This window comes from Balaenoptera borealis, assembly GCF_965194805.1.
Source record: "Balaenoptera borealis genome assembly, chromosome: 13".
NCBI lineage: Eukaryota > Metazoa > Chordata > Mammalia > Artiodactyla > Balaenopteridae > Balaenoptera > Balaenoptera borealis.
In genome coordinates, this window is record NC_138870.1 from 86,594,515 (window position 1) to 86,620,709 (window position 26,195).

Here is a 26,195-nt window from a genome sequence, read left to right on the forward strand (position 1 = left end):
TTGGCACTTTTTCACTGCTTTTGCCTTTTGTAATTTCTCTTCTCTTATGGACAATTCAGTCATGCTTAATAAAAGTTTTCCTATTTTCTCCTGTAATTTTAGGTATTTTATACCAGGAGGGGCTTCTCTGTATATCCAGTTGTACAAATTGCACTGTTAGCGTGTCTGTTTAAAATTATAACAAATGGTATACATTTTTCTGCGTCTTGTTTTTATCATCCAACATTGTTTTCAGGACTTCGTTAGGTACTGATAGACAGAAAATTTGATACGATTTATTCATTTTAACAGTCATCCTTTGTGTGACAGATACATTTTATTCGTAGATGGACTTTTGGGTTGTTTGAAGTTGTTTGGTATTACAGTTTTGCACTGAAATGAGATGTCTGTGCACTGAGCAAGAGGTAATCTAAGCCCCATACTCGGTGGGTCATATAGTAGATACATCTTTAATTTGCCTTGATACTTCCATACTGCTCTTCAACTTGGCTGTTAGAATTGACATTTATGTCAACAGTGTAGGAGAGTACCATTTTCTTATTTCTCTCCATATTAGGTGTTATCAAACTTCATTAGAAAAGAAAAAAAGTGATACTTCATTTTGATTTTTCTGCTAGCTAGAGCATTTAGCACCTTTTAAAATTCTTATCTGACCATTTAGGTATCCTTTTCTTAAACTGTCTATTCATTTTCTATGCTTATTTTACTGTCGACTTATTTTTGTCTCTTTCTCACTCTTTGAAAGAGTTCTACATATATTTTAGATACTCTCTTGTTATACACTTTGTTGATATCTTCCAGTGTGCTCCGTTTACCCACTTTCACTGGATATATTCCCTGTTTCACCAGTATTCATATGCTAGACCTCTCTACTGAGTCCTACTCTGGTATGGTCAAGTACTCACTGGACATTTTACCTTGATTACTGTCTCCACATCAATTTTTAAAAGTAGATCACATTGTTTGCTTCCTCAACTTACCTACCTTACCTTCCACAGTCAGTCACTGAAGCTAGATACCTAAGGATCATCATAGGGTCTCTTTCCTTTGCTCCCCTTTGTAATTCATTTTCAAGTCTTGCCAGTTTTACTGCCTGAGCATTTTTTAAAACTTCTGTCCTTCTTTAGTAATCTGAAGAAATGGTACTAAGGTAAATAATAGATTATGAGGATATTGTATAATGGAATGGTCTAGCTGAAGGTTAAACCTTGGTGACCATGCACTAGAAAATAAGGAGAGAGAGAAAGTGAAATTATTAAGAATCATTATTGAATAGTGGTTGAGGACTATTGTTCTGGAATCAAACAGACCATGTTCAAATCATCTCCTTTGTTTGTTTGTTTATGAATAATTAAAAAAATATATCCACAAGCTAAGTGAAATATACCCTGAAGAAAATTTAGTTCTCATTGTAAAAATTTTGACATACTGAAATATTCAATACGTCACTTTTTCTTCAGGATTTGTCTGTGTAGCATTCACTCAGTATCTCTTTTTTTTTTTTTATAACCTTACTATTTTTTTAAAATTAATTAATTAATTAATTTATGGCTGTGTTGGGTCTTCGTTTCTGTGCGAGAGCTTTCTCTAGTTGTGGCAAGTGGGGGCCACTCTTCATCGCGATGCGCGGGCCTCTCACTATCGCGGCCTCTCCTGTTGCGGAGCACAGGCTCCAGACGCGCAGGCTCAGTAGTTGTGGCTCACGGGCCTAGTTGCTCCGCGACATGTGGGATCTTCCCAGACCAGGGCTCGAACCCGTGTCCCCTGCATTGGCAGGCAGATTCTCAACCACTGCGCCACCAGGGAAGCCCCAGTATCTCTTTCTACTTGTTAATTTTCTACTTGTTAATTCACTGTGAAAATTCAGATTCTGGGTGGGAAAGAAGAGGAAAGATGAATTGCAACTAAACTTTTCCAAGTTCATGTGTATATGCATGCACGTGTGCAGTGGAGATGGTGGGTTGTGGGTCAGTTTTACTTTAACTCTTCATGTACAGAGTCAGCTCAGGCATCCCCATCTCTGCTCAGACTTCAAGTCACTTGGCAATGTGAAACAACATACACTTGCCTACAGGTGCATTCATAAGTAGCAGACAGTAATAAAAAGGTGGAGTTGGTTGTATATATCCTTCACCTATATTTTCCACCCTCTGCTTTGAGCTCTATTTAGGTTTTTAATTCTCTGAAGTTTGAGAACATAGGTCCCTAAAGTAATAGTCCTTACAATAACATTTGACTACAATGAAACCTTTGAATACCTGGTAGAGTTGTTAGTCTGTTTATTGGTGTGCTTGTTTTCTTAACTGATTTAGTGGGGAGAAAGAAAATAACTTTTGAGTTTTAGGGTCTTGGAATATTTTCTTAGGTGGGGGGATGTTTTAGCTTAAATAATACAACACCTCTCTAGCAGTTTTAATACCGCTAAAGATTTAACCTATTATAGATTCACTGAGGATTATTAACTTCGTTATGTGGCAAATATGTATAACTTCATTACTACATTGCAAATAAAATTTTAGCCTTTCTTTTCTTCGGAATTGGCTTCATAGTTTTAATTTGTCTGGCCATTATGTTATTAAGGCTATTATTCACCTTAAGTAGCCTTAAGAACATTACAAATGGTCCTTTGGATGAAACAAAGCTATTAATTTTATAGCTTCATAGGAAGCAATCACAGCACCTGTAGCTGACTGTCAGATTTGAAAATGATCCAACAGTGACATAACAAATAAGAAGAAACTGTTTTTAAAATTGTATTACATTTATCTACCACCCTTCCCCCAACAAACAAATAATTATTTTACTTTGAATAAGAAAAGAGAAAGGAAACTGACAGTTTTGATTACCTAACATTTATCAGGTGTTATTTAATCTGTACAGTCTTACTTTATAACCAAGGAAGCTGACTCAGAGGGATTTCAGTATCTTACTCAAGGTCACACAGCCAATTAATGCTCTTAAGTAAACCTGTTATCTTTTCTCTTTCCATAACAAGAATTCCAGTTAGTTAAAAATGTAAAGTTTATTTAAAATTTTGAATAATTATAAAAGTAACTTTGGTAAAATGTAAAAAGTACAAGTGCTCTGATAAAACGTAGCTCTCCATTTTTCTCATTTTATTCTTGTGAAATACAATCCTTCTTATGTCCATCAGAGAACTAAAGCATTGAACATTTTGAACTTCCTTCCGATATTAGCCAGCTGGCATGTTTTCCTAGCAAAACATTTTCTGATTTGACCGCAGACCCTCTCAATCAGTTGTTACTGGTTTGAATAACAGATTATGCTGTCATGGTGGGCACCTGATCATGAAAACTGATATTTGGAGTGCATTTTTATTTGGATTTAAAATGTTTTTATAATCCCAGTATAAACACTGTTAATCTAGTCAAAACCTTTTCTCACAAGATCAAGAGCTTGTATAGTTTTACTTTAACTAGTTATAGTCATTGGGATGAGATTTGTACATTTATATTAGGCAAAATCTTAATTTATTTTTAACATGAAGGATGTTATACCAAAATAATTTTTAGGAATTTTTGAGATAACACAATTTAGTTTTGAAACTCTAAATAACTGGATTTATTTAACTTAAATACCACTTGGAAATTTTATGGTATGTAACCTTTGTGAGATTGGGAAGTAAAGTATACAATTTTGATGCAATGCTGAGATATTACAAATCTGTCTTACATTTGGGTTATGGGTCCAGTGTTTGAGAGTTACTGATTCTTTTGGTTGTTCATTGAACTAATTTCATGAAATGTAATTAATTTTCATAATTTTTATATAACAGGTCTCTACTCCAAGGACAATAAAGATAATTTCCTTAGTTGCCTCCATATGGTTGAGTAAAGAGTTAATTATTTTAAGGCAGTTTGGACACCTTGTCTTAAATTTGGATAGTAGTTAGAAAATATCTTTATAAAAGATACAGAGATTTGAAAGAGTCAGATATGTAGAAAATAATATATTATTTGGCTCTGTTTGATTTCTTTCTATTCTTCTTCATTGGCTAAAGATGATGTTACAATTTAGTTCCAATGACTAGCACTATTTAAATATGCACCTATTTTTTAAATGCTATTAATGGAAAGATATTGGTGTTAGCAGAAACTACTAACATATTAACTATGGAAGAGGGCAGCAAAATCTGTATCTCAAAACCACGTGTGGATACTTAAAAATATTTGTTACTCATGCTACAGAAAGGAGTAGTTAGAATTTTTTTACTGAATTAGGTCTAGCATGTTTTGGAGGGCACCATTATTAATATCTGAGATATTAAGTGGAACAGAATGCAGTCAATTAAAAAAAATCTTCAACATGTCCACTGAGATAATTTATCATGTAGATATTGAAGAAGAGGAAAAAATGAACAATTTTGCCTGATTAGTAACATCTGACAACTTATAGAAAGAAACCTGACTATGGCTTCTTAGCACTTGTTTGTTATAGTTTAGTGTGATGATGAGCAGGGAAGATTCAAAATTCTTTTCTGACCCCAAATTTTAGCACCGATATTTTGCTTTCTGAAATAATAATGAAATAAAACATAATTTTTAAAAATTTAATTTTTATGTTCATGCATTAAGACTAACACTTGGAATAATGTGATATGTAGGAATTCAGTTTGACATGACAGTTTTAAATAAGAGGTTAAAAATACATTAGCAAAAAGAACTAAAAGGAACTAAGTATTAACAGAATCAAATGTTCCCCCAGTCAATAGCACTTAAGTTCACCGCTCACCCATCTCCCCACTTTGGGTAGAAGAAATTTAGTGAAGTTCAGGAAATAAGATGACTATATTTGCTAAATTTGTCATGTGCAAACTTATTATAGTTGTTCATATTTTTAAAAATCATCAAAATCTTTTTCTTTTATATCTGGTTTTAAAATTATTCCATAGCTCAACTTTGATGTTCTTTTAAAATCCACAGGAATCCAATGTAGACTTTTCTATGACAAAATTCAGTTTGTACTTTCTATCTTAATTGTAAGTTAATGAATATCTAGCATCCAACTTTATCATTTTATTTTTGGCATTATCTCTTTCAGTACAGTGGAGAATTTACAGTCTCTCTCAGCGATGTCTTATTGACCTGGAAATACTTACTACATGAGAAATTGAACTTACCAGTTGAAAATATGAAAGTGATTGACCATTATGAGAACATTAGGAAGATTTATGATGATTTCTTAAAGAACAGTAACATGTTAGATATGATTGATGTTTATAAAAAATGTAATGTTTTGACTTCTAATTATGAAAATTATGCGAACATATCTCCTGTAAGTATTTTTAAAATAATTTTATCTTAATCAAATTAAAATTTGGCTAGATTTATTTTTACTTTAAATGATGGATCAGCATTTATAGTAACTTGATAATGCTTTTGCTTTTTGGATCATGTTAAGAATGGAAAATTTAGCTACTTGAAAGCTAGTCATTACTTGAGAGAAATATTTTGGTGGTAAATTTTGTTGAATTTGTGTTATTATTTGGTTGAAATATAAGAACAGCTACTTATTAGATCAAAACATTTTTAATAAATCAGTACCAAGTACGTGATTTCTTTTTGAATTATGTCAGGGATTGATTTTGTATTTTATTTTCTCGGTTTAATGTGAATCTGTTCATTTGGCATATATTGTATAAATGATTGCTATGACTCTTTCTATGGATTAATAATAGTTTTTACTAAGATAGAGTATCATTTCATGAGGATAGTATGATGCAATATACATGAGGTAATACACTATTCCTTTTTTTTTGCAGACACATTCACTGCCTTATTTTTTTTATGGAGTATAAATTTTAAAGTTAATGGAGTAGCATCCCTTGCAGTTTCGTTTTGTCTACATTATAGTTGATAAACTGTTTTAGAATATATTTGAACATATCTAGTTTGTTTTAAAGTATTGAAAATATGTTTCTTTATCTTAACATATACCAAGTGCCACTAAAGTGGTAATTAAACAGTGGTAATAAAAGAATAATTGTAGCCATACTAGAAGAAAATGTTTACTGGATTTCCTCAGATATTAAAATATTTTATAAATATTTCTATCTGATACTTGAGAATAATGTTTTGTCTGCTTAGAATAGAAACCTCCACAATAACAGTTGTTTAAGACAATGGAAGTTTGTTTCATTCTTTTATAACAGATGTCAAAAGGTTAGCCTCTAGGACTGATATGATAAGTTCATGGTTATCAGATAGTACCTAGGATTTTACTGTCAGGCTGCTCTCCTATCTTAGTTCTTGACTTCTACCCTCAGGATCATTTGTGGTCCAAGATAGTTGTTGGAGCTCCAGACATTGTATCAGCATTTCATGCAGCAGGAAGTAGTAAGGGAGCACCGTACTCGCTTTTCCTTTGAAAGAGATGTAGCTCTTTTGCTTCCATCTCATTAACCAAAGCTTAGTCATATGGCCAGACCAACATGCTAGCAAGGATGGAGAATATAGTCTTTATTCTGGGTAGTAATATGCCAGAAGAAAAAAGCAAGCTCTGATACTAAGGAAGAAGGGGAGAATGGATACTGGCAGGCGGTTTGTTGTCTTTGCCTCATTGGGCTGTCATGGAAACCTTTGCCTTTTTGTAACTTTCTCAAAATACACGCACACACTTGTACATGCATACCCACACATACTCACCCACACCATGATAAGGACACTTGTGAGTGAAGACAGTTTTTTTTATTCCTCTCTAGTTATGTTTTATTTGCTTACCTGTAGAGACGATTTTTAACTACTTTTCACAGAGTCAATTTAGAGAGGTTAATCAAACACAAGTATTAGATTGCAGGAACAACAAACATGAGTTTCTGATAAGCCAGTGAGAGTATAATCTGCCTGAGGTCTTTGTTTTCATTTTATCCTTTGCCTATAAGTCCTCTAATAAGTTTCTTCATTTAAGTGAATCAGCTTATAGTGTGAGATATGTAAGGTTCTACATTTGAGGAAGTTCTGTCTCCAAATATCAATATGTCTCCTTTGCAAAACATCAGGAATGAAGTGGGAACTGCTGAGATGGCAATATATGAAGTAGAAAATTTTCTGCATTTAAATCTTAGAAGGCTAACAACTTGATCTCTGATACTTATGTTACCAAAGGAAATTTGCAGTGAGGAAAAAGTGAGCAGGAAAATATCCCTAGATCGACTTTTCAAAAATATGCTAAATGTAACCCTAATTTATGCTAAAAATATCTCTAAAGATACGTATCAGAAAGTTCTAAACATTTCTGAATTTCAGGGTCCTGAAATATCATGATCCTAATAAGCTTTTTTGGTTTTGATTTATTGTAGCCTAAATAAGGTAAGAATTAAGAGGAATTAAGATAAAGGTAAGACAGGGAAGTTCTGGGAACATAATTTGAATGATAGCCCTTTCCCCTTTGTTTCCTACTTTTATAATTCCTCTCCTGAGGAACATGGATGCAGGGCCCATGGGCATCTGGGAGCATAGAAGTCCTTGGATTCTAACTGGACTCTAAGTAGGGAGAATTGTTACAGAGATTGCTCTCATGAACTGAGCAATTATCTGGAGGACAAAATCAGAGACCTGGGCTGAGGAGCAGAAGTGGTAGATCCTGAGAAGAGCTTAGCGGCCCTCAGAAATATGAGGAAGGTCAATAAATGCCTTCTATGAGTGTGCCAGGGTTCCTTTACTCTCAAGAAGCTGCGAAGTAGCTGAATGGATGGTCTTACTGTTGGTGAGGCTTGAGAGACCACAAGAAGACTTTTTTTCTGCCTAAGCAGGTGACTGGCAGCTTGCTTATTTCTCCACTGCTGCTCCATAAGGAGTAGAGACCATTTCAACTGACATTACTTGTAGAACTGTCATCACTTAATGTACCTCAACAGTCAGCTGAGCCCCAAAGAGCCAGTGAAGAGAAGCAACGGTCACCTAAGGGGTCTCAGTGGCCAGAAAGATGAATCAGCTAAGAACACACATGCCTAACAAAATAGAGCTGCTCGAAGGGAATGAGAGCAAATTGAATCCAGCGAAATAATAAGTACTCAAGGAAATTCAAGTATATACCTAAACATAAGACTTTCTAGACATTAAAAAAAAGAAGAAAAGTTTTCTCAGTGTAACAGATGAATTCAGACTCAAATTAGTATCCTGAAAGTCAAGTACAATAAGTAAAGCACAGAGTAAAAAACATAAAGAAACAAAGAGGGAAAAGTTAAGAAACTTGGAGGCTAGATCTAGAGGATTTAACATATAAACGTTAGGAGTTCCAGAAGGAGAAAAAAGAACAGATGCAAAAGAGGCCATGATAAAATAAATCATATATTTGTTACAACTACATTTGTTATAATAAATATTTTCCTGAGTCTCCTAAGGAGTGTTTATGAAGTTCCAGGCTGAATTGATGAGAAATGACACATACCTAGACATATCCTGGTAAAATTCCTGAACTCTTAATTTCCTGGCAGAAAGGACAAGTTATTTAAAAAGAACAAAAAATTAAATAGCATGTCCTGAAAGTGACCTAAGAATTCTATCCTCAACCAAGATATCATTTATCAGCCAAGTTAAGGAAGGATTTGTGAGGATATGCAAAAATTTAAAGAATGTCATCATCATACCTCATGTGAAGCATTTACCTTTCCAAAGACAAATAATTAAACAGATGAACTGGAGCAGCGGTCTATCTAGGGAAAGATGGTAGTGAGCACTAAAACTTGGAGTGTGTATGCGCAGTTAAAATGATAAGGATGGACTGGGAATATGTGAGCTAAAATGGAAGACTTACACTAAGAGAGATTCTGATACTAGTTTAGAATTAAAACTGCTAAACTTCGTAGTTTGTTAGAGGTAAGTAGCAGGCATTATCACTTTTAAAAAAGGATAGAGAAATATGGGTCTGATTTGAGTACAGGGAGAGTAAAGGTAACTATTAATGGAATGGAAAAATACTGTACATCTTCCAAATTAATAAGAGGATAAAAATACAGTGAGTAACAACCTGTCAAATCAGTAAAGATACAAATCAGTGAAATTAATAGTGTATCACAGCAAATATATTGTGATTTTTATCTTGCCTCAGAAAGCTTTATGCTATATTATCTAGAGTCCTTGTCTAACTTTGAGGTCTAGGAACCGCTTTACACTAACAATTATTTAGGACCAGAAGGAGATTTTGTTTATGTGGATTATATCTATTGATATTTTCCATATTAAAAATTAAAATTGACAAATGTTTAAAATGTTTATCAGTTATTAAAATACTGATATTCAACCTATTACATTTTAATATGAATAACATGTTATGAAGAATAACTTTATTTTCCAAAAAGAAAAAAATTGTGAGAATAGTGACATTGTTTTACATTTTTATGAGTATCTTTAATATCATGTGTGATAGAAAATACCTGGATTCACATGTCTGCTTCTATTTGGTAAGTTAGTTTGATTGAAGTATATCAAGAAAATTCAGATTCACATTGATACATAGTTGGAAAAGGAGGACTTCCCAGATCCCCTGAATGGGTCTTAAGGACCTCAGAAGTACTTGGACCATACTTTGACACCCAATGAACTGATCTAGAATAATGTACTTTGCATGTAATTAAATATGAAAACGTTTTTTAACTAGAAGGTAATATTCTCCCATTTCTAAAAATAATATTGTGTTTATGGAAAAATAAAACTTTGCTTTCAGCATCTCTTCTGAAAACATAAGACCACAAGTGTGAGGACTACCATTATTCAAAATTTGATAAATAGTAAATTCTTATTTTGGTGATCTTGAATTTTGAGATTGAAAAATTGTATATGTTATAAACAACAAAATCCTAGGCTTTCTAGTTTGTTTTTTTTTTTTTTTCATCTCTTGATTAACTCTTTATGAGTACCAGCTTATCTATCATATCAGTAGAATTGTGGCAAATGCTATTTCTTTTTAAGGAGTATATATTGGTGAGTTACTTTAGTTATAATTTTGCAGTATCTCACTGGGCTTTGTTAATTCAGTTTGTCCCTTTCCTTCAAGTTTACTTATTAGGAATTGTGTGTGTGTTTGTGTTTGTACATACCTGTATAATCTTCAGTCCCTTAGAATAAATGAAATAATATGGAGATGTTGAGTAGTGTGTCAGGCTGAAAGCAAATATCACTTTATAAATTATTTTTTCATGGAAACTCTTATTTTGTTTGAAATATTGTGGTGCTTAGGAAAATAGATTTACTTATGTATATTCCAAAATGAAGCATTTATTGTGGCCATTAGCTAAGACTTTCTTCCATACAAATAAAAGGCTCAGATGAAATTTCCAAGGTCATCTTTTAACCCTGAACTTGTAAAACTCTTTGAGTACAGGTGCCATTGGAAACAGATTGTTAGGAAATTTAATTCCATGTATATTATGGACTGCCAACAGAAGCCAGGTAATGTGCTGTACACTGGAACATCAGAGACACTAAGTAGAGCTAGGTGTGAAATATTTTTTACAGTTGGCGTAGCATTTTGTTAGTAACATCTTCTATTTCTTACAGAGTCAACTAGGGGATTTTCTGTCTGGCAGACAGTATGCAGTAGATGATGAAACTGATTTTTCTGAACCAGTGTCACCAATGAGTAAACACAACCAGGATAATGAAAAGGTATGGCTAAATTGTGAGTAAATAAAAGCAGGATATGATCCTCTTCAAATCACTATGAGTTTGTATGTTACAGTTACTTTTTATTTTTTAATTTTTAAAAAGTTTTAAATTTGCTTAAATAAAAAAAATTTGTGAAGAGTAGTACATTGGAGACTGGCAAGAGCATGATAATAATCAGTTTATTCATGGTTTTGGGCCATGGTAACAGGCACTGTGCAAAAATAGGTATCACTAACTATCGGAAAAGTAGTGGACAGTACAGGTTGCCAGAGTTCTCTGAATTTTTGCATTTGGTATACTTCACAGTTAGTATTTTATTTTACTTTTTTTCATTTAGTAATATGCTTATTTATTTATTTATTTATTTATTTTTGGCCGTGTTGGGTCTTTGTTGCTGTGCGCACTGGCTTTCTCTAGTTGTGGTGAGTGGGGGCTACTCTTGCTTGCGGTGTGTGGGCTTCTCATTGCGGTGGCTTCTCTTGTTGCAGAGCATGGGCTCTTGGCACACGGGCTGCAGTAGTTGTGGCACACGGGCTCAGTAGTTGTGGGATGCGGGCTCTAGAGCACAGGCTCAGTAGTTGTGGTGCGTGGGCTTAGTTGCTGCACGGCATGTGGGATCTTCCCAGACCAGGGCTTGAACCCGTGTCCCCCGCATTGGCAGGCAGATCCTTAACCTCTGTGCTACCAAGGAGGTCCCACAGTTAGCATTTTAAATGGTTGATTCTTAGGAAAATATGTTGTGTTCTCTACTCTTTAAAAAATCTGTTTCTACTCTTTGCAGTAGAATAGCTGATGCATCATGAGTTCTGATAACAGGATTTGTTGTCCAAACAAACCACAGAAAAGTAGTACAGGTTTGGTTTAATATAATTAACCTCAGCTGAACACTATTCTAGGTACCTAAATACATGTAGTAATTCCTCACTAACCATGGGAGTTGTGTTTATGAAAGTTTCTTAGTAAAATTACCATTCACAAGATGAAAGGTAAAGAGTACTGGAAAGAGCATATATAAAAATATGTTATGTGAGATTGGTTCAAGATGGCGGAGTAGAAGGACGTGCTCTCACTCCCTCTTGCGAGAACACTGGAATCACAACTAACTGCTGAAAAATCATAGACAGGAAGACACTGGAACTCACCAAAAAGGATACCCCACATCCAAAGACAAAGGAGAAGCCACAATGAGATGGTAGGAGGGGCACAATCACAATAAAATCAAATCCCATACCTGCTGGGGTGACCCACAAACTGGAGAACACTTATACCACAGAAGTCCACCCACTGGAGTGAAGCCTCTGAGCCCCACGTCAGGCTTCAGAACCTGGGGGTCCGGCAACGGGAGGAGGAATTCCTAGAGAATCAGACTTTGAAGCCTAGTGGGAATTGATTGCAGGACTTCGACAGGACTGGGGGAAACAGAGACTCCACTCTTGGAGGGCACACACAAAGTAGTGTGTGCATTGGGACCCAGGGGAAGGAGCAGTGACCCAACAGAGACTGAACCAGACCTACCTGCTAGTGTTGAGGGTTCTCCTGCAGAGGTGGGGGGTGGCTCTGTCTCACCGTGAGGACAAGGACACTGGCAGCAGAAGTGCTGGGAAGTACTCCTTGGCATGAGCCCTCCCAGCGTCCGCCATTAGCCCCACCAAAGAGCCCGGGTAGGCTCCAGTGTTGGGTCACCTCAGGCCAAACAACCAACGGGGAGGGGACACAGCCCCACCCATCAGCAGGCAAGCAGATTAAGGTTTTACTGAGCTCTGCCCACCAGAGCAACATCCAGCTCTACCCACCATCAGTCCCTCCCATCAGGAAACTTGCACACGCCTCTTAGGTAGCCTTATCCACCAGAGGGCAGACAGCAGAAGCAAGGAGAACTACAATCCTGCAGCCTGTGGAACAAAAACCACATTCATAGAAAGATAGACAAGATGAAAAGGCAGAGGGCTATCTACCAGATGAAGGAAAAAGATAAAACCCCAGAAAAACAACTAAATGAAGTGGAGATAGGCAACCTTCCAGAAAAAGAATTCAGAATAATGATAGTGAAGATGATCCAGGACCTCGGTAAAAGAATGGAGGCAAAGATTGAGAAGATGCAAGAAATGTTTAACAAAGACCTAGAAGAATTAGAGAACAAACAGAGATGAACAATAAAATAATTGAAATGAAAAATACACTAGAAGGAATCAATAGCAGAATAACTGAGGCAAGAATGGATAAGTGACCTGGAAGACAGAAGGGTGGAATTCACTGCTGCAGAACAGAATAAAGAAAAAAGAATGAAAAGAAATGAAGACAGTCTACAAGACCTCTGGGACAACATTGAATGCAACAACATTCGCATTATAAGGGTCCCAGAAGGAGAAGAGAGAGAGAAAGGACCCAAGAAAATATTTGAAGAGATTACAGTCAAAAACTTCCCTAACATGGGAAAGGAAATAGCCACCCAAGTCCAGGAAGTGCAATGAGTCCCATACAGCATAAGCCCAAGGAGAGACACTCCAAGAAACATAGTAATCAAATTGGCAAAAATTAAAGACAAAGAAAAATTATTGAAAGCAGCAAGGGAAAAACGGCAAATAACATACAAGGGAACTCCCATAAGGTTAACAGCTGATTTCTCAGCAGAAACTCTACAAGGCAGAAGGGAGTGGCATGATATACTTAAAGTGATGAAAGGGAAGAACCTACAACCAAGATTACTCTACTCAGCAAGGATCTCATTCAGATTTGATGGAGAAATCAAAAGCTTTACAGACAAGCAAAAGCTAAGAGAATTCAGCACCACCAAACCAGCTCTACAACAAATGCTAAAGGAACTTCTCTAAGTGGGAAACACAAGAGAAGAAAAGGAGCTACAAAAACAAACCCAAAGCGATTAAGAAAATGGTCATAGGAACATACATATCGATAATTACCTTAAACGTGAACGGATTAAATGCTCCAACCAAAAGACACAGGCTTGCTGAATGGATATGAAAACAAGACCCATCTATATGCTGTCTACAAGAGACCCACTTCAGACCTAGGGACACATACAGACTGAAAGTGAGGGGATGGAAAAAGATATTCCATGCAAATGGAAATCAAAAGAAAGCTGGAATAGTAATACTCATATCAGATAAAATAGAGTTTAAAATAAAGTATGTTACAAGAGACAAGGAATGACACTACATAATGATCAAGGGATCAATCCAAGAAGATGATATAACAATTATAAATATATACGCACCCAACATAGGAGCCATTCAATACATAAGGCAACTGCTAACAGCTGTAAAAGAGGAAATCGACAGTGACACAATAATAGTGGGGGACTTTAAAACGTCACTTACACCAATGGACAGATCATCTAAACAGAAAATTAATAAGGAAACACAAGCTTTAAATGACACAATAGACCACATAGATTTAATTGATATTTATAGGACATTCCATCCAAAAACAGAAGATCACACTTTCTTCTCAAGTGAGCACAGAACATTCTCCAGGATAGATCACATCTTGGGTCACAAATCAAGCCTCGGTAAATTTAAGAAAATTGAAATCATATCAAGCGTCTTTTCTGACCACAACACTATGAGATTAGAAATCAATTACAGGGAAAAAAACGTAAAAAACACAAACACATGGAGGCTAAACAGTACGTTACTAAATAACCAAGTGATCACTGAGAAATCAAAGAGGAAATCAAAAAATACCTAGAGACAAATGACAATGAAAACACGACGATCCAAAACCTGTGGGATGCAGCAAAAGCAGTTCTAAGAGGGAAGTGTATAGCTATACAAGCCTACCTCAAGAAACAAGAAAAATCTAAAATAAACAAGCTAACTTTACACCTGAAGGAACTAGAGAAAGAAGAACAAACAAAACCCAAAGTCAGCAGAAGGAAAGAAATCATAAAGATAAGAGCAGAAATAAATGAAATAGAAACAAAGAAAAAAATAGCAAAGATCAATAAAACTAAAAGCTGGTTCTTTGTGAGGATAAACAAAATTGATAACCCATTAGCCAGACTCACCAAGAGGGAGAGGACTCAAAACAATAAAATTAGAAATGAAAAAGGAGAAGTTACAACAGACTGCAGAAATACAAAGCATCCTAAGAGATTACTACAAGAAATTCTGTGCCAATAAAATGGACAACCTGGAAGAAATGGACAAATTCTTAGAAAGGTATAACCTCCCAAGACTGAACCAGGAAGAAATTGAAAATATGAACAGACTAATCACAAGTAATGAAATTGAAACTGTGATTAAAAATCTTCCAACAAACAAAAGTCCAGGACCAGATGGCTTCACAGGTGAATTCTATCAAACATTTAGAGAAGAGCTAATACCCATCCTTCTCAAAGTGTTCCAAAATCTTGCGGAGGAAGGAACACTCCCAAACTCATTCTATGAGGCCACCATCACCCTGATACCAAAACCAGGCCAAGATACTACAAAAAAAGAAAATTACAGACCAATATCACTGATGAATATAGATGCAAAAATCCTGAACAAAATACTAGCAACAGAATCCATCAACACAGTAAAAGGATCATACACCATGATCAAGTGGGATTTATCCCAGGGATGCAACGATTCTTCAGTATATGCAAATCAATCAGTTTGATACACCATAGTAACAAATTGAAGAATAAAAACCGTATGATCATCTCAATAGATGCAGAAAAAGCTTTTGACAAAATTCAACACCCATTTATGATAAAAACTCTCCAGAAAGTGGGCATAGAGGGAACCTACCTCAACATAATAAAGGCCACATATGACAAACCCACAGCAAACATCCTTCTCAATGGTGAAAAACTGAAAGCATTTCCTCTAAGATCAGGAACAAGGCAAGGTTGCCCACTCTCACCACTATTATTCAACATAGTTTTGGAACTCCTAGGCACAGCAATCATAGAAGAAAAAGAAATAAAAGGAATACAAATTGGAAAAGAAGAAGTAAAACTGTCACTGTTTGCAGATGACATGATACTATACATAGAGAATCCTAAAGATGCCACCAGAAAACTACTAGAGCTAATCAATGAATTTGGTAAAGTTGCAGGACACAAAATTAATGCACAGAAATCTCTTGCATTCTTATACACTAATGATGAAAGAGAAATCAAGGAAACACTTCCATTTACCATTGCAACAAAAAGAATAAAATACCTAGGAATAAACTTACCTAGGGAGACAAAAGACCTGTATGCAGAAAACTATAAGACACTGATGAAAGAAATTAAAGAGGATACCAACAGATGGAGATATATACTGTGTTCTTGGATTGGAAGAATCAATATTGTGAAAATGAGTGTACTACCCAAAGCAATCTACAGATTCAATGCAATCCCTATCAAATTACCAATGGCATTTTTTGCGGAAGTAGAACAAAAAATCTTAAAATTTGTATGGAGACACAAAAGACTCCAAATAACGAAAGCAGTTTTGAGGGAAAAAAACGGAGCTGGAGGAATCAGACTCCCTGACTTCAGACTATACTATAAAGCTACAGTAATCAAGACAATATGGTACTGGCACAAAAACAGAAACATAGATCTGTGGAACAGGATAGAAAGCCCAGAGATAAGCCCACGCACCTATGGTCAACTGATCTATGACAAAGGTGGCAAGGATATACAATGGAGAAAAGACAGTCTCTTCAATAAGTGGTGCTGGGAAAACTGGACAGCTACATGTAAAAGAATGAAATTAGAACACTCCCTAACACCATACACAAAAATAAACTCAAAATGGATTCGAGACCTAAATGTAAGACCAGACACTATAAAACTCTTAGAGGAAAACATAGGAAGAACACTCTTTGACATAAATCACAGCAAGATCTTTTTTCATCCACCTCCTAGAGTAATGGAAATAAACACAAAAATAAACAAATGGGACCTAATGAAACTAAAAAGCTTTTACACAGCAAAGGAAACCATAAACAAGATGAAAAGACAACCCTCAGAATGGGAGAAAATATTTGCAAACAAATCAATGGACAAAGGATTAATCTCCAAAATATATAAACAACTCATGCAGCTCAATATTAAAGCAACAAACAACCCAATCCAAAAATGGGCAGAAGACCTAAATAGACATTTCTCCAAAGAAGACATACAGATGGCCAAGAAGCACATGAAAAGCTGCTCAACATCACTAATTATTAAAGAAATGCAAATCAAAACTACAATGAGGCATCACCTCACACCAGTTAGAATGGGCATCATCAGAAAATCTACAAGCAACAAATGCTGGAGAGGGTGTGGAGAAAAGGGAACCCTCTTGCACTGTTGGTGGGCATGTAAATTGATACAGCCACTATGGAGAACAGTATGGAGGTTTCTTAAAGAACTAAAAATAGAATTACCATATCACCCAGCAATCCCACTACTGGACATATACCCAGAGAAAACCATAATTCAGAAAGAGTCATGCACCCCCATGTTCATTGCAGCACTATTTACAATAGCCAGGTCATGGAAACAACCTAAATGCCCATCGACAGATGAATGGATAAAGAAGATGTGGCACATATATACAATGGAATATTACTCAGCCATAAAAAGAAATGAAATGGAGGTATTTGTAATGAGGTGGATGGAGTTAGAGTCTGTCATACAGAGTGAAGTAAGTCAGAAAGAGAAAAACAAATACAGTATGCTAACACATATATATGGAATCTAAGGAGAAAAAAAAAAAAAAAAAAAAAAAGGCCATGAAGAACCTAGTGGCAAGACCGGAATAAAGACACAGACCTACTAGAGAATGGACTTGAGGATATGGGGAGGGGGAGGGGTAAGATGTGACAGGGTGAGAGAGTGGTATGGACATATATACACTACCAAATGTAAAATCGATAGCTAGTGGGAAGCAGCCGCATAGCACAGGGAGATCAGCTCGGTGCTTTGTGACCACCTAGAGGGGTGGGATGGGGAGGGTGGGAGGGAGGGAGATGCAAGAGGGAAGAGAAATGGGAACATATTGTATATGTATAACTGATTCACTTTGTTATAAAGCAGAAGCTAACACACCATTGTAAGGCAATTATACTTCAATAAAGATGTTTAAAAAAAAAAAAAAGAAGATGTGGCACATATATACAATGGAATAGTACCCAGCTATAAAAAGGAACAAAATTGGGTCATTTGTAGAGAGTTGGATGGATCTAGAGACTGTCATACAGAGTGAAGTAAGTCAAAGAGAAAAAGAAATATCGTATATTAACACATGTATGTGGAACCTAGAAAAATGATACAGATGAACTGGTTTGCAGGACAGAAATTGAGACACAGATATAGAGAACAAATGTATGGACACCAAGGGGGGGAAAGTGGGGGGGTGGTGTGATGAATTGGGTGATTGGGATTGACATGTATACACTGATGTGTGTAAAATGGGTGACTAATAGGAACCCGCTGTATTAAAAAATAAATAAAATTAAATTCAAAAAATAAATAAAAATATGTTATGTAAAACATCTAGAACATGCCTACTTCCAAGTCAAATGCTCCAGTAAGTTAATGCATTTGATGAATCACTTTCTTTATTTTCTGGAAACATTGCTAAGGCAGATTCTCCCTTAAGTCCCATGCTCTACAGATAGCAATTTTTTTTTTTTTTTGGTCTCACAGCGAGGCTTGTGGGATCTTAGTTCCTCAACCAGGAATTGAACCCCGGCCCTTGGCAGTGAAAGCGTGGAGTCCTAACCACTGGACAGCCAGGGAATTCCCCAGATTGCACTTTTAAAAATGTATTTGATCACTCTCTCAAATACTTGTATACCTACTTCTTAGACTTAATAATGTAGTTTATATCTGCATCTCATATTTTTTCTTTCCTATTTGAAAGTTAAATTGCTGACATCATGACACTTAATCCCTAAAATTCTTCAGTATATCCCTTCCTGAAAATAAGGACAGAACCACAATACCATTATCATATATAAGAAAACTGAAGTATTCCCTAATATCATTCATTTACTATTTTCCCTATTCAGATTTCTCCATTTGTCCCTGTAATGGGTTTTATGTCTCTTTAGACTCTTAGAATTCTCCTCAGGTTTTTTTTTCTCTTGTTATTTATCTGTTGAGTTCATATTGGTATTATTTAACTTGTTCCTCTATTTCCAATAAACTGGAAACATCTAAATGCTTGCTTAGACTGAGCAATCTAATCTATGAAATACTTCATAACTGATGCTGAGTATTTCATTTTGTATCACACTAGGAGACACAAACTCAAGTTATCCTGAATTTGTGAGGTCTTCCCAATATAAAGATGTAGTTTTTCTTCTGCTGTCAAAAAAGATCTAGTGATACTCTGACACTGTTTCCCAGCAACCTTTCACCGAATGGTTTTGAGCATGCACTGATGATCCTTGTCTGAATCAGTTATTTCTTTAGAGTTTGCAGAATGGTTACTTTCCAACTCTATCATGTCTTTACACTAATTTGCTGCCATTTCTCAGTAAAGAAGATCTTTATCTTATTAACTGGGATGAAGTACAGTTCCCTAAAAATGGCAGGGTCACTACTTAATTCTTTCTCTTTAATTACCAGTTTAGGAGTTAGTGTAATAGTTACTTATAGGAAGAAAATTAGATGTTTTTATTTCTGTTTATGTTTCTCTTTTTATGTGTGTTTACATTACTATGGACTCATGGATTTTTATTTATTCAGAGTTTTAAAATCAATTACTCATTAATCTTTGATGCTAAAATGTAGGGGTCCCCTTCAAGCTGGCTTCTGTATCTTTTTTACAGGCCCTATTAGACTTTTGAGCACTTCCCTCTTTTCTGGTACAAGAAAGTATCCCAAGCCCACCTTTGATTGTTTCCTGCTTAGGCATGGTTTCTTTTAGTGATTGTAACTGTTTTCTGTTGCTTTACATTCATTTATTGCTTACATTCTCATTGTTTGTTTCTCCTACCTTGACAAGATGTTTACCAAATTGCGTGGTCTTTTCTCAGTGATACTTCAGGAGTACACTCTTTTTTTTTTTTTTTTTTTTAGGAGTACATTCTTACAGGCTACGGGGAGGAAACAATAATTGTTATTGTGCCTTTTATTTAAGAGGAATGAACTAATTTGTACATTTAAAATGACCTAAATAACCAGCAATGAGGACCTGCCCATTCCAATGGAAAATCCTTATAAGGAGCCTCATAGAAAATGTATCTTGTGTGGAACATGGGTAGATTATAAGAATGTACAGCTTTTTTCTCAGTTTATTTCTCCATTTACTAGATGAATTTATGGAAGGGACATAATAGGTCTTAGTGGAAGAAACAAAAAGAAATTACGGAAGCAATTAAGAGAGCTCAAATAATGGGGTTTATGCCAGTTACATTTATTTATTTATTATTTATTTTTGGCTGTGTTGGGTCTTCGTTGCTGGGCGCGCGCTTTCTCTAGTTGCAGAGAGCGGGGGCTACTCTTCATTGCGGTGCACGGGCTTCTCATTGAGATGGCTTCTCATTGCGGAGCACGGGCTCTAGGCGTGCGGACTTCAATAGTTGTGGCTCGCAGGCTCTAGAGCACAGACTCAGTAGTTGTGGCGCATGAGCTTAGTTGCTCCACGGCATGTGGGATCTTCCCGGACCAGGGATGGAACCCGTGTCTCCTGCATTGGCAGGCTGATTCTTAACCACTGCACCACCAGGAAAGTCCCCAGTTACATATTGATATAAGGATCCTGCATATCTCAAACACCCTAATGTTTGTAACATCAAATACCAACGGTAAATTATATAAAGTTATCATCAATAAACTTATTTTATGATAAAAAAAATCTTAAAGGGATAGCCATGAAAAAGAACTACAGTATATAGAAACTGAAGGGTCTTCATTGTAAGCATATAGTTTTCTCATTTAAAAAACAATGGTAGTTTTGTGGTGTTAATCCTCTACTTTTATCTTTTGCCTTTTTGGATTATATTTCCTAAGAGAATTTTATCTACCAGTTAGCTGATGGATTAGATTTTATGAGGACTATTGAAATAGCAGCCATCCTCTCAACCATTTTTCTGTTACTTGCAGACTTCTGATTTTTCTTTTGCAAAGTATTTTATTCCTATTAAAATTCCAAAGTGACTTTTTGGGCTGCAGTCTTAAAAAGATATATTTTGGGGCTTCCCTGGTGGCACAGTGGTTGAGAATCTGCCTGCTAATGCAGGGGACACGGGTTCGAGCCCTGGTCTGGGAAGATCCCACATGCCGCGGACCAGCTGAGCCCGTGAGCCACAGCTGCTGAGCCTGTGCGTCTGGAGCCTGTGCTCCGCAATGGGAGAGGCCGCGATGGTGAGAGGCCCGCGCACCGCAATGAAGAGTGGCCCCCGCTTGCCGCAACTAGAGAAAGCCCTAGCACAGAAACAAAGACCCAACACAGCAATCAATCAATCAATCAATAAATGTAAGTCCAAAAAAAAAAAAAATTTAAAAAGATATATTTTGATCACCAAATGCTTACTAATGTTACACCAGTTCCTCAAGCAGATGAATGAAATGGACTGCAGAAACAATATTTTTGTTTCCTTATTTTATTTTACTTTATTTTATTTTTCCCTGAGGTACTAAACTATTGCTTTAGAAATTCTGAAGTAATGAAGGGAAAAACAGAATAAAGGCCTGAAAAGAAAATAATCAGTTAAATAAAAAATTTCTACGAGTATATTAGTTCTAGTCCAATCTTTTTTGTTCATTATATGTAAGAATTTATTTGTTGACAAATAAAAACAATACTTGCATAAACTTTAATATCAGTTTAGAAAAACTGACTTTATTCAAATTGAGATTGAACATACGCATTTCAGTAATAGTTAAGGGTTAGGAAAAGAAACTTGAAGTTGTCAAAAAGCTTAAATAAAATTGTTCAACTTCTAAACAAACATTGCAAATATTTTGTGGTATGGATAGAATCAGTTTATTAAACAGATAAATGGAACAGTATCTTTATTTTTGGTATCTGGGTAAAAGCTTCAATCTTGTGGATTTTTTCAATTTAAGCCCTTGCTTCTGGACATCATAACTGTATTTATGTGGAATGCTTTTCCAGAGAGCCTCTTTAAAACCCACTTGCAAATACAAGAGCAGGGAAACCATAACTGCCATGTTATCTGACCATAATGATAGGGATAGATTTCCAATTGCAGCCATGAGTTAAAAGAAACACTCTAACTGTGAGGACTCCAAGATGTTTTTCCCTGATGTTTGCCTAACATCACAGATCAGAAGGACAGAATTTGCTAGTCTTTAAGAACAAGTGGTAGATGTGGGAGTTTAAGCCCTGGTTTTGTACCCAATAAGGATCAGACATATACATATTAGTAAACTCTCATTATTTTTGGACAGCAGAAGCACAGTGAAACAGAGATTGCATGAAATTAAATGTAGAAAGAGTAAAGGAATTTCTGATTACAATGTGAGTATCTCTTTCCTCTGCTTTGATTTTTGGGAAATTGTGTCATGCTTCTTGTATGTTTTAGACAGACTATTGCACTGTGACGTTAAAATGGAAACTTTATATTATAGATTCACATGAAGTATTATGATTTACTGTGAAAGTAAAGATAAAAGGACTTTTGAAATAAAGCAGAAAACTATGTTATACCTTATTTTATAAAATTTTAGGACATATCTTTTTTTTTAAATATATGTGAAAGCACTTTAAATATGAAAAGTAACCTACTACTATTAATAATAATAGTAATAACAATAACAACAATAATACTTAATATTAGCAGTAGTATGTTCTACCCTATAAAATAATCTTCCAGTTTCAGGAGTAGTATGAGGGTAAGTTGAGTCCCCAGAGAGTAATATACTACTTATTTAAAGAAGAAAAAAAAACTTTCAAAAAATGCTGAAAAACATTTCATTTATTACTCTCTGTTTCTCTAGCATTAATGGTAACCTAGGGTTCTTAAAGATTTTTGTGCCTCCCCAAGTATTCAACTCACTACTAGAAGACTCTCTTCTTCCTTTTCTTTCTTTCTTCCTTTCTTTCTCCCTCCCTTCCTTCCTTTCTTTCTTTCTTTCTTTCTCCCTTCCTTTCTTCCTTCCTTCCCCTCTCCCTCCCTCCCTCCCCCTTCCCTCCCCCCTTCCCTCCCTCTCTTTCTCTCTTTCTCCCTTCCTTCCTCCTTTCCTTCCTTGCTTCCTTCCTTCCTTCCTCCCTCCCTTCCTTCCTCCCTCCCTCCTTCCTTCCGTCTCTCTTTCTCTCTCTCTCTCTCTCTTTCTCTCTTTCCCTCTTTCTTTCCTTCTTTCTTTCTTTTTTTTAATTCAAACAGAAAGTCACAAAAATTATAATCATCCTCATCAGTTCACTCAGTCCCATGTAATTAATTTTTTTTATCTTGATCTTTTGTTAGCACTTTTATGAATTCATCAGTTTTCCATTAGAGTTCTGAAAATGCTTATTCATTCAGGTCAGCAGTATAGTCAGTTACCAGAAACCTGTACTTGTCAGAGTCTTTTCCATGAATTCCTTGAAGATGAAACTCTTTTATAGGAACATTTTTGCAAAAGCATCAGAGTACACCCAGAACCGTCTGTAAATGACAAAAGACTTAAAAATGACCACGGTTAAAGATTTGATGAAAGTTCATAATAATGCATTTGACAAGGAAATTTAGTTATTTCTGAGATATACATTTTAAAGTAATAACTATAATTATGACTTATAACATTATACCAGAACATATAAGATTTTTAGAAATTTCAGGTAATGTCTGAAACATTTATATTAACATATTTCCATACAAATAACCCAAAGAAAGTTTAGTATTAGTTGTTTTGTTTGTTTGTTTGTTTTTTTATACTGCAGGTTCTAATTAGTCATCAATTTTATACACATCAGTGTATACATGTCAATACCAATTGCCCAATTCAGCACACTACCATCCCCACCCCACCGTGGTTTTCCCCCCTTGGTGTCCATACGTTTGTTCTCTACATCTGTGTCTCAATTTCTGCCCTGCAAACCGGTTCATCTGTACCATTTTTCTAGGTTCCACATACATGCGTTAATATACAATATTTGTTTTTCTCTTTCTGACTTACTTCAATCTGTATGACAGTCTCTAGATCCATCCACGTGTCAACAAATGACTCAATTTCGTTCCTTTTTATGGCTGAGTAATATTCCATTGTATATATGTACCACAACTTCTTTATCCATTCGTCTGTTGATAGGCATTTAGGTTGCTTCCATGACCTGGCTATTGTAAATAGTGCTGCAATGAACATTGGGGTGCATGACTCTTTTTGAATTATGGTTTTCTCTGGGTATATGCCCAGTAGTGGGATTGCTGGGTGATATGGTAATTCTATTTTTAGTTTTTTAAGGAACCTACATACTGTTCTCCATAGTGGCTGTATCAATTTACATGCCCCCCCAAAGGTGCAGGAGGGTTCCCTTTTCTCCACACCCTCTCCAGCATTTGTTGCTTGTAGATTTTCTGATGATGCCCATTCTAACTGGTGTGAGGTGATACCTCATTGTAGTTTTGATTTGCATTTCTCTAATAATTAGTGATGTTGAGCAGCTTTTCATGTGCTTCTTGGCCATCTGTATGTCTTCTTTGGAGAAATGTCTATTTAGGTCTTCTGCCCATTTTTGGATTGGGTTGTTTGTTTCTTTAATATTGAGCTGCATGAGCTGTTTATACATTTTGGAGATTAATCCTTTGTCCGTTGATATGTTTGCAAATGTTTTCTCCCATTCTGAGGGTTGTCTTTTTGTTTTGTTTATGGTTTCCTTTGCTGTGCAAAAGCTTTTAAGTTTCATTAGGTCCCATTTGTTTATTTTTGTGTTTATTTCCATTACTCTAGGAGGTGGATGAAAAAAGATCTTGCTGTGATTTATGTCAAAGAGTGTTCTTCCTATGTTTTCCTCTAAGAGTTTTATAGTGTCTGGTCTTACATTTGGGTCTCGAATCCATTTTGAATTTATTTTTGTGTATAGTGTTAGGGAGTGTTCTAATTTCATTCTTTTACATGTAGCTGTCCAGTTTTCCCAGCACCACTTATTGAAGAGACTGTCTTTTCTCCATTGTATATCCTGGCCTCCTTTGTCATAGATTAGTTGACCGTGGGTGCGTGGGTTTATCTCTGGGCTTTCTTTCTTGTTCCATTGATCTATGTTTCTGTTTGTGCCAGTACCATATTGTCTTGATTACTGTAGCTTTATAGTATAGTCTGAAGTCAGGGAGTCTGATTCCTCCAGCTCTGTTTTTTTCCCTCAAGACTGCTTTGGCTATTTGGGGTCTTTTGTGTCTCCATACAAATTTTAAGATTTTTTGTTCTAGTTCCATAAAAAATGCCATTGGTAATTTCATAGAGATTGCACTGAATCTGCAGATTGCTTTGGGTAGTATAGTCATTTTCACAATATTGATTCTTCCAATCCAAGAACACGGTATATCTCTCCATCTGTTGGTATCATCTTTAATTTCTTTCATCAGTGTCTTATAGTTTTCTGCATACAGGTCTTTTGTCTCCCTAGGTAAGTTTATTCCTAGGTATTTTATTCTTTCTGTTGCAATGGTAAATGGGAGTGTTTCCTTAATTTGACTTTCAGATTTTTCATCATTAGTGTATAAGAATACAAGAGATTTCTGTGCATTAATTTTGTATCCTGCAACTTTACCAAATTCATTGATTAGCTCTAGTAGTTTTCTGGTGGCATCTTTAGGATTCTCTATGTATAGTATCATGTCATCTGCAAACAGTGACAGTTTTACTTCTTCTTTTCCAATTTGTATTCCTTTTATTTCTTTTTCTTCTCTGATTGCCGTGGCTAGGAGTTCCAAAACTATGTTGAATAATCGTAGTGAGAGGGGGCAACCTTGCCTTGTTCCTGATCTTAGAGGAAATGCTTTCAGTTTTTCACCATTGAGAAGGATGTTTGCTGTGGGTTTCTTCTCTTTTTCATGTGTTTCTGATCTGATCTTTTTGATTTTTTCCTTCTGCTAACTTTGGGTTTGTTTTGTTCTTCTTTCTCTAATTGCTTTAGGTGTAAGTTTAGGTTGTTTATTTGAGATTTTTTCTTGTTTCTTGAGGTAGGGTGTATTGCTATAAACTTTCCTCTTAGCACTGCTTTTGCTGCATCCCATAGGTTTTAGGTCATTGTGTTTTCATTGGCATTTGTTTCTAGGTATTTTTTGATTTCCTCTTTGAGTTCTTCAGTGATCTCTTCGTTATTTAGTAGTGTATTGTTTAGCCTCCGTGTGTTTGTATGTTTTTACGGTTTTTTCTTCTAATTGATATCTAGTCTCATAGTGTTCTGGTCAGAAAAGATACTTGATACGATTTCAATTTTCTTAAATTTACCAAGGCTTGATTTGTGACCCAAGATATATTCTATCCTGAGAATGTTCCATGAGCACTTGAGAAGAAAGTGTATTCTGTTGTTTTTGGATGGAATGTCCTATATATATCAGTTAAGTCCTTCTTGTTTAATGTATTATTAAAGGTTTTGTTTTCTTATTCATTTTCATTTTGAATGATCTGTCCATTGGTGAATGTGGGGTGTTATAGTCCCCTAGTATTATTGTGTTACTGTTGATTTC

At 35.6% G+C, this 26,195-nt stretch overlaps 1 protein-coding gene and 1 long non-coding RNA gene across 7 annotated transcripts in view; both read left to right on the top strand.

Moving 5' to 3' along the window:
• The window catches only part of LOC309608954, a 1,139,914-nt gene that overhangs the window by 63,880 nt on the left and 1,049,839 nt on the right, over positions 1-26,195 (top strand). The gene's annotated exons all lie outside the window — the stretch shown is intronic.
• PARPBP (PARP1 binding protein) overlaps positions 1-26,195 on the top strand; it is a gene marked incomplete at its 3' end in the record, with an annotated part of 112,005 nt that overhangs the window by 8,856 nt on the left and 76,954 nt on the right. For 5 of the 6 annotated variants that reach the window (XM_082349639.1, XM_082349641.1, XM_082349642.1 and 2 more), the window contains 2 exons: positions 5,062-5,295; positions 10,518-10,625. In XM_082349639.1, the coding sequence (XP_082205765.1) occupies positions 5,062-5,295; positions 10,518-10,625 (342 nt within the window). The remainder of the gene's footprint in view (positions 1-5,061; positions 5,296-10,517; positions 10,626-26,195) is intronic. The other variant, XM_082349640.1, reaches the window with a different exon arrangement.